Source organism: Cynara cardunculus (genome assembly GCF_001531365.2).
Source record: "Cynara cardunculus var. scolymus isolate 2C chromosome LG 14, CcrdV1, whole genome shotgun sequence".
NCBI classification, from domain to species: Eukaryota; Viridiplantae; Streptophyta; class Magnoliopsida; order Asterales; family Asteraceae; genus Cynara; species Cynara cardunculus.
In genome coordinates this window covers 14,349,405-14,359,597 of record NC_037541.1, presented here as the reverse complement: position 1 = coordinate 14,359,597, position 10,193 = coordinate 14,349,405, and the positions used below count along the sequence as shown (strand labels likewise).

At 32.2% G+C, this 10,193-nt stretch overlaps 1 protein-coding gene across 1 annotated transcript; it reads right to left on the bottom strand.

The window, feature by feature from the left end:
* Positions 1–1,911: 1,911 nt before the first annotated feature.
* LOC112526771 (rho GTPase-activating protein 5-like) lies at positions 1,912–4,560 on the bottom strand. The gene is made up of 5 exons (XM_025137188.1): positions 4,064–4,560; positions 3,361–3,481; positions 3,154–3,273; positions 2,831–3,061; positions 1,912–2,587 (listed from the first exon to the last, which is right to left on the bottom strand). Exons 1-5 carry the CDS (start codon positions 4,471–4,473, stop codon positions 2,162–2,164), a joined length of 1,308 nt encoding a protein of 435 aa, XP_024992956.1. The 5' UTR covers positions 4,474–4,560; the 3' UTR covers positions 1,912–2,161.
* Between the last annotated feature and the right edge of the window lie 5,633 nt (positions 4,561–10,193).

Below are 10,193 nucleotides of genomic sequence, written 5' to 3'. Positions count from 1 at the left end.
TATATATATATGAGCGATCAAATGAAAACTGCTCTCATTTGTGTAAACCAATCTCATTCATCTATTTTCTTGATCAATGGTCAAAATTAGTTTAGGTTATATTAGAAAATTAAAAATAAAATAAACACTTATTTTATAATCCCAAAAAGGGCAAAATGGTAACTTTGGTAGTGGTAATATTAATGGCAACCATATCATGTATATCGTAATATTAATGAAACATATATCGTAATATTAATGAAACAAAATCATTTGTAAAATAATATATTAATTTTATGTTCAAATATTATAAAAAAATAACATCAATCATTAAAATAGATCAACAATAAAAATAAAACACACTATAATCAATTTAACATAATGAAACCTTTTGAATAATAATAAAAAAGAATTTACTACTACATTTCATGAACAAAATGGTTTAACAGTTTCATCAATACACAAATCAACGTAATGGTAGATGAAACATTTGTCATTTTCAAGTTTTCGGTAGATGTATCCGTTTCAATCTAATTATGAAATGGTTTCACTGTTTGCTAATTAAACAACATGTTCTTAACAATTATGAAATGGTTTCACTGTTTGCTAATGCTTGATGAGACATTTGTCATTTTCATGTCATTGGTAGAAGGATCCGTTTCATTGTGATAATGAAATTGTTTCACTGTTCGCTAATTACATAACATTTTCTTAACATTTTCTTAACATTTATGAAATGGTTTCACTTTCTTTATGCACCCATTTCATCGGCCAATTTTTTTCCAATTTGAACACTTTTAATAGAGTCAATGCATTTACCATTACATGGTTTTGTTAACCACCCAATTTGTACAAACCGTGAAAACCACCCTCATCCGTCGATTTCATTGTTTAATCTTATTAAATTTTTTCATGCAATTGTTTAATATAATACTTTTTTTTGATAAAGTTGTTTTATATATGATTATGAAATTTTAATGAAAATGTTTCATCTATTTCTCTAAAATTAAAATAATGAAGATGATAATATCAATGATTAACACTCTTCACAATAAAAATGATTAATCAACCTCTCATAATTACAAAAAAAAATGAACAAAATAAAAAATTATGGTCGATTGAATGAGGTTTGTACGGTTTACACAAATAAATGTGGTTTTCATTTGATCACTCATTTTATATATATATATATATATATATATATATATATATATATTTGACAAGATTGATAGATTTGGCATTAGGAGAAGGAATGGGAATAGGAGTGGTCTCGTGAGAAGAGAATGGAAAAGTTGAAGAAATAATTGAATTAGATGAAGGAGTTCCCAAGTGCATATCATATCATATGTCATACCATCCATTCTCCACCACACAAAATCATCAAATGTCTCTTTCTTTTCTCTACATACATTAATTGTATTTCACCTTTAATTACCATCTTTTTACCTCCATTGAACCCAATTTTACTTATTTATTATTTTGCAACTAAAATAGGCAAGTACAATGGTCATAAAGTATCATCCGGTAAAATGGTTATTAAGCACAATTTCTTATCAACTGTTTGCTCTTTTTTTTTTCTTTTTAATTTCATTAAGCACAATTAAATAAATAAGGGACCGTTTACAAAACACTTACTCGGTAAGCACTTACTGGTAAAATTTAACACTATCACTTACTTACCGGGTAAGACATTTGTCCACAAAAACGACATTGTATGCAACAATTTACCCGGTAAACGCTTACCATGATAAGAGTCGTAGCCCTCACTTACCAGGTAAGACTCTCGATCCTTGTCTCCCTCTTACCAAATAAGATTCTTGGTCCTTAATTACCATATTCATTCGGTAGGGTAATGTGACTTGCTATGCGCTAAGCGATTGGTAAACGGCCCCTAAGATTAGTTTATTAAAGAAGAAAAATTAACATGAGTTAAAATTTGAAACTTACATTTCATTCAATCCAAAGAAAAGAAAAATAAGAACCATATGGTGCTTACAATCGTTAATCAGTTACTACTATAATAAACAACATATATATTAACCAAGCCAAACCAAACCAAACCAAACCAAACCAAATCAATCAATCTACAGATGCTGGCTAGCTGTTGCTGTTGCTGCTTACAACCACCCATCAATCTCACATAATTAATTAAGAAAGTTAAAAAATTATTTAAACTAACTAGTCATGCACATGAACCCCTTGAATCTACTACTACTACATTAATGCCACTTGAAGAAGAACTCTTCTTCTTACCAACCTGATGAAACCTGCATAATTTCCTAATTACTCCCTTTCTCAAACTTAACCTTTCCAATATTCCCCTGTTACTATTACTATTACTATTACTTTCCTCCTCCTCTTCTTCTTTTGCTGATGATTCATTACATGATCCTACTATCGATTCACTCTTTCTTGGAAAGCTCCAAAACTTCTCTTTTTCATCACTTCCCACTCTGTTCAATGAGTTCTCACTGCTAAACGAACGAGAATGTTGTAATCTCCTCTCACCATATCCATTCTCTCTTTCATTCAGAGTTTTCACTACAAGGGTTTTCAGAAAGTTCATCACCTGAACTGCATGAATCAACGCAGTCAAAGGATCCGCCATCTGCATTCACATCACCAAAATATATCAACACAGCCACCCATGCATCTTCTTCATCAACCAAGAGCCACACTTTTGATTTTTTACATCACAAAATCAACACTTCAATTACCATTTGAAGTTGCAGTGTTGATTGCAAGCTTTTTAAGTTGGAAACCATATGAATTTAAAAACTGTATATATAATGTGATAACAACATACAATGATACAAATACAAGAGAAATGTTTATGTGTTGATTGTCAAACCTGAGTCATGTTGGGAGCAAACACCATAGCTATGTTTCTTGCGTTCATCTTGTTTTCAGATTCATACTTGACAACATCTGCCATTAAATTAATGGCCCAATTAAGAAGTGCAGCCTCAGTTTGAGGAAGGGACTTGACAAGCCTGCTACATTCCTCTTCTGTGTTGCAATGCATTACCTGCTCTGGGGTCAAAGAATCAAGAACACCCCTAGGAAGTTCTCTAAACCATGCCTGCACTTCCAAACATGAATCACTTTCAATTAGTATATATATAAATTAGTATGACTAATTAACTAATGGTGGTAATTGAAGTAAGTATGTACCTTAATCAAGCCAGCCAAACAATGCACATCTATCCCATGGGGGACAAACCCTCTGTTAAGTTGCTTCCTAACATCCTCCTCTTGACTGTTTTCTGCATTTATTCGAAATATCCCTTCTGCCTTCAACCATCATATAAAGCTTAATAAATTAACAGTGTCTGAATGATTGAAAATTGGGCAAGAAACATCATGCATATAAGGGTTTACTTGAAGGCCGCCTCCTGCATATAAACGCTTTTGCATCATCAGGAGTATAGTCGGCACACTGTTCCCTCTATCATCATATGAACATTGCATCGACTCCGCAGACACTCCAAACACACTTGTGCTGTATCAAAATAGGACGTGGTTTAACTGTAAAGATTGTTTTTACTAAGAATAATAATGCATAAGCAAGAATCATCCAAAACTGTAAAGATTGTTTTACTAAGAAAACAATTCATAAGCAAGAATCATTCAAAACTGTAAAGATTGGTTTTTCTAAGAAGAAGAATTCGGTTGATGTAAGCAAGAATGATTCTGAACTGTAAAGCCTGTTGTTTTCTTCCTTTGCAAGTACTCGAAAAGCAAAGAATCAACAGGGCATTACATCTATTCTCTGCTTCTTTCTTGAAGCAATCATCTAAAATTCAATTAAGGCTTCATCAATAACACCAAACTCATTATTTCATAATAAAAAACTGCAAAAGTGACCCTACAAAGCAAATACTTTTAAAGAAAGAGCATCTCATTCCCTTTGCATACAAACAAACAATGAATTCCCTCAACCACTCCTCCGACAAAATCGACACTTGGATCTTCTTTAATCATAGCTAACATTTTGAATGACGCGTGATGAAGAGAAACTAACAACCCAATTCAAGAAACAGATGATTAGGGCAATACCCTACCCAGATTCAGAAAGTAATACCTTGCGCTGGGAGGCTTTGGGGGGACGTCAGGTTGAAGCTCAAGAGGCAATCCGAGGAAGCCATTAAAACGATCAAATGTTACATGAGAGACATGATGGACATCGGTGGGACAGCCAATATCCAAGGTGGAAGAGGAAGAGGAAGAGGAAGAGGAAGAGGAAACATCCTCGTTGAGAGTGCAAGTGACAAGAGACTTCAACAAGATGGCTAGAATTGTAAAATTAGGAGATTGTGGGGATGAACGATGGTCAGGGCTAATGAAAGGGGTAGTAATTGGGGTGTTGTGGAAGTAGGAATAGTCGTCGTGATACAAATAGTCAACGTCGTCTTCCTCTTCGTCTTCATCTTTATGTTCATCGGTGGGTTGAGGGGCTCCGCCGCATGATTTGGATCTAAAAAGCCTCGTCATTTATTTATGATTCAGAATAAAGATTAAGAATGGTGGAGAAGGGGTTGTATATATGAATGCAGATGGTGGTGTTAGAGATATGGAAAGTGACAACCAGATTACCTGTTTTATTTGTTTTTCTTTATATATACATATATGCAATGTGTGTGTGAGAGAGAAAAAGCAATCAATTTGAAGATTTGATATTATTTTTATAATAGATTTTGGGGAAACACATGAAAGAAAGAAAGAAAGAAAGAAAGAATAGAATGGTGGTAGACCTGTGACTCCGAACTCCGAAGGAAGGAGACAATATTTCTTTTCGTATGTTAATATATATATATATATATATATATATATATATATATATAGACTTAATCAAATAATAACTAATTAGTTTGTGGTAACCGTGAGGTATAATCTTAAACACAAATCAATTGATAAATTAGGAAATTTATAATTTTGGTAATTTTTAATTAAAATTTTAATGCAAAGGTATTTTAGGTATTTTATCTCCTCTCTCTTATCTCCACTCTTCTCTCTTCGTCCCCCGGCCTCCGACCACCATCCTCCGGCCACCGTCCTCCGGTGATACCATAATGGTATCACAATGCATCATATATGTGATTGGGTATCGTACTGTGGTCGTTTGTGCGGTCGATCGGATATGTAACACAGTGGTATCACAATGCATCTTATATGTGCTTGAGTATCACACTGTGGTATCACCGGAGGATAGTGGCCGGAGGCCGAAGGACGGTGGCCGGAAGACGGTGACGAAGAGAGAAGAGAGGAGAGAAAATACCTAAAATATCCTTGCATTAAAATTTTAATTAAAAATTACCAAATTATAAATTTCCTAATTTATCTATTCATTTGTGGCTGAGATTGGATCTCACGGTTACTACAAACTAACCAGTTCTCCCTTGAATGTCTCCCTATATATATATATTTGCACCCCTTCTTATTGGTAGAGTGCATCTCCTCCTATCTTTTAGATTAAAATCAATTAATAATTTTTTTTTTCAAAAATTTATTTCTTATAAGCTTATAACTTTTTTGAACATTATTTTTTAATTTTATTTTTCTAAATTTATGTTTTATAATAAATTTTTGTCGACTAATTATTTATAAATTAATTCAAGTGACTATAAAATTATTTTTAATTTTTAAATTTTATTGTTAACGTTTTAATTAATTAGTCAAAATAAATATTTAGAGCTATAAAGATAAAATAATTTAATATAAAAAAGATAATCAAAATAAGTTAATTAATAAATCAACAAATAAAGTACAAAAAATCTGAAAACATTACAACTCAATCAAGTGAAGTAAATTATGTAGTACGATTATTTGATAACAGTTGTCCGTACTTATTATTCGGGTCATATACGGAGTAGCCCATGCGGTTGCACAATCATATTTGAAACGAAACCAATTTGGCACAATAGAATGCATTGGGTGCCCTTATGCCAAAGATATTTTGACGTAATGATTATTGTTAACGTACCTAATTGTAAAAGCAACATGTTTATACCACGGCGGAGGACTAGATCGAAGTGGAAAAAATGTCAGACTACCTATACTTGTTAAAGAATGTAGTATCACATTGTATCTTAAAGCAAATCAGCAAGCCCGTTTCAAAAACATCCATCCGATGCTCATTTGGTGCAAATGAGTTCAACATAAAGAATTTCAAGAAGTTATAAAGTTGATCTGATGTCATAGTAAAATACATATCACTTCACTTAACTAATAATAAGTTCATTAACAATTTATAGAAGTCGAATTTTTTTCTTCCAATCACCTCTAAGGTTAGATTTTCAAATTTTATTTCTATATATTTTTGTTATGACAATATTATGTTTTATAAAAAAACATAATACGATTTAAACTAATTTATATTTGAAATTTTTAATAAAAAACGATGAGTTATTATCTGAATTTTTAGAGATTGTTGAAAACTAATGAAATTATTATTTAAATATTCAAAAACTTAAATAAGAACTTATTAGTTACTTTTTAAGTTTTAAAGTAGAAAAAAAAATGATGGATTATTTTCTGAATTTTTAAAGTTGCAGAAAGATTAATGATATATTCTATAAAATATATATAAAATGAAAAATAAGAATTTGCATACTAATTTTTAAAGTTTTTATTCGATTTTTACAAAGACAAACAATATGACTATATACATATGATTATAATTTGTAAATTATAAAACAAATGATATATTATTTTTTATAAATAGCAAGGCTTATTGTTTTTTTAATTTATTGGTTTTAAATTTGATTAATAAATAATACAAATAAAATTATAATTACTACAAACTAACAAATTATTATTATCTATTAACTAAAAAAACAAAACAAAAAGTAAGAGAAAGGAAAGGGACATAAGAAAGAGAAAAAATTTCAAACTTTTAGGCCAATTTAATGTTATTTATAGGTACTCTTTTGACTTTTTTAGTAGGCGTGGGTGCAAATAACAACCCCTTTTATATATCTTTAAAAATATTTTTTTATTAACCTGGATATCCAATCTACTATGCGAGCCGACTAATCCCAGAGAACCCGCTTTGTAGATATCCCGGAGTCACCGTATTTGAACCTCTGTGGCCACAAGAAGATTTTTATTCTTCATTGGATTTGAATCTGAGACATTCTGGTACTTTTGACCTTTGTAGTCAAGCTCAAATCAATCAGACACCACCCTTATAGTTCAAAATGTTCTGTTTCTTCTTAAACTTTATATTTTGGACAAAATGCATTAAAATATAACAAACTTTACTTTAAATCCTATTTAGTGTAACGAATTCTATTTTTTCTTAATTAATATATCAAAAAAAATTCTATTTTATACCTAGTTTACCTTTTAAACAAGTTATTAACTTACATATCATGAATTTATATTGGCATGCCATTTTCTAAAAAATCCAGGTCAATAAAGTTTAAACGTAAATTTTTTTAATGCTGAAATACAAGTATGACAAAATTTTAAATTAAAAAAACCTAACACATCATGTCATTCTCCCATTTCATCTTCAACCCCCATACTCCCTTTTCCAAAACTCCAACGACATCAAATTATCCTCATGAGAGATTTAAACTCCGACAAAATCTTGAGGACTCTACCCTCCTTCTTTGATGATGACCCACAACCACCACTATGATTTTCCATCTATATTGAAGTCGAACACCCACATCTGGTCTAAAAACCCATATTGTTTGTGTCTGATTGTATGGTCCTTGCATCTGCTTCTATGGAACATTTCGATTGATCATTGCTTCACTTCATCTAGTGATTTTTTTGATTTTGTTCTTCAAACTAACAATCAAATTTACGGGTTTTTTCGTTGTTGATTATTTCCTTCACAGTGGCGTGTGTGCGCGTGTGTGAAAGAGGGAGGTGTGGTCAGAGAAGAGAGGGTGACCCAGAAAGGAGGGCCCATAATGACTAGTTTAATTTAGGTTACATTTTGTTATCTTTGAACCTTTAAACATAGGGTATCAGAACTGTACAATAACAAAACTAAGAAACATGTGTACAAGTTCTAATAAATTAAAAGATGGAGTCTCCCTTGTCCCTTCCAATGTCATATTGTACGCCATGTCATGACTTTTATGCATCCCTTTCTTTCCCTCTATCAATTTGCTAGTCTTGTAGTTCATAGCTTTTAATTTTCCAAACTGATCTCTTCTAAACTTCGGCACAATCATCCCACAGGTGCCCCACTGATCCATACCTAATGCAAGTCATATCCCTTATGTAATCTCGGACCATATAACCCGTGCTACCATATTAGTAACATGTTGTTCACTTACTTTAGTGTTGATTGTTTCACTTCTGTTTGCAGAACCTTTGAACCCTCTATTCGAGGATCAACATTTGTTGTCGTAAAGATTTTGAGTATGTCAAGCCCCTTGCTTGAATTGCCTCATGTCCCCTTCATATTCTTCCTCCCTTCCATAGGCTTGTAGTTGTTTTTTTCTATTACTTTGCCCACATTTATAACATATACAAATGATGATCAAATAATCATGACTACATATTATTTGATGTCTAACTTCAGACCACATATTGTTGGTCTATATTGACATCTATGTGAATTGATTTACATATTCTCATAATTTCTTCTTACCTCTCATTCCATGTTCGATCAATGTCATATGACGATATACATTACTTTTTATTAATCATTGTTGCTGTGATTATTGAAATGACTACCCATCTTCGTGGTCCAGATGTGCGTCCTCTTAGCTCCTAGAGCTATGTTGACTGATCCTCATAATTCATATAAAAATAGGGATAAATGACATTTTCATAGTAAGTTTATAAATATAGAACTTACTTTAAGTATCAATATCATTAGTATTAATAATAATTAATTCAATTGTTAACCTACTATATCTTCTCCACCCTAATATCATCACCTCTTCCCATCACGGAAATATTTGGTGTCTAATTAGTCCTTATATAATCTGGACATCGATACCAAGTCTGACGAGTTTGTGGTTATTCCCGGTACCACTCCCTCAATGTCTCTAGTACCATGTTCTCTAATCAAGTCTGACGAGTTTGTGTTTCTATGGAACTCCCATCCGTGCCATAGTCTCACGCCCAAAGGTCAAATATCAATTACCACACCCCTCTTATAATGACCAATTAGATTGGTGACTTGTCTCCAACTCATACCCATCACATATAGTATATGACTCTTCGTTATCAAATAGATCTCTTTTCATCACAAATAAATTCCCAACGTATATTTAATCATATTGAGTATCTTGACAGATGTTGTCTCTAAGAACCATGACCCTTTTAATACCTTTAATTGACACCGGTCTCATGCTAGTTTCTAAATTACTTGTCTCTCCCCACGAGCACCATCATAATTATAGATGTCTCATGTCAATCTCACAGGTGATCCATTTCCTAAACCAATGTTTCCCATACCCATAACCACATATGTTGAGCACCACCTCAACTAACTTAATCTCTAGTCTTTTGACAATTCACTAGTCCATATGATAATTCCTCATCTGACCATACCTTACATAAATCATCTACTCCCATCCCATTTCCTAAAAAAAATACAATAACTTAATTGTGACTTTTTCATAATAACTTATTTCTTCCACTATAATCTTATATGGCATTCATGTTATTAAACCCATGTCTTAAGCTTAGGTTGCCACATATCCTAATTTGCTTAAACCGTTTCCCATCACTTCATTAAAAACCAAACTTGAGTACCCTTTCATCCCTCACTTAGTTCAATTCTAGACTAATAGTAACCTAGTTCACTCAATTTGCTTCCCCTTAATACCCTCCCAGTTTAAGCATAGGCTTCATCATAATCTAATTTCCTAAAACGAAGACTCTGATACCAATTTCTAACACCCCTTTTTTCGTCAAATGAAATGTTACGTCATCCAGTATACATCATTAATTACTCCAACAATAAAACCAAAACGTTTACAGTGAAAGTCTAAATATCATAATTTTAAAGAAATATTAAGAGTTAACCCGTCCCATACCGGGTTACTAAAACCAACTCCAACTACAATCATAAATACTTAAATAATTACACCAATTAAACAAGAATTTTGGAAGCTTAAAAGAGTCCCTCGCCTTTGCCAATTCTAGAACCTTCTGCTCATGAAATGCATAATATAGTCAGCTAAATAACTCAGTGAGTTCGCGGTTTACGTGCAACCGTAATAAACACACACATTGAC

Coding starts and splice junctions, on each gene's coding strand:
- LOC112526771 (XM_025137188.1), bottom strand. CDS start 4,473: ATGACGAGGCTTTTTAGATCCAAATCATGCGGCGGAGCCCCTCAACCC. Junction 3,482..4,063: donor CCAAAGCCTCCCAGCGCAAG/GTATTACTTTCT, acceptor ATTTTGATACAG/CACAAGTGTGTTTGGAGTGT. Junction 3,062..3,153: donor GTTTGGCTGGCTTGATTAAG/GTACATACTTAC, acceptor TTGGAAGTGCAG/GCATGGTTTAGAGAACTTCC.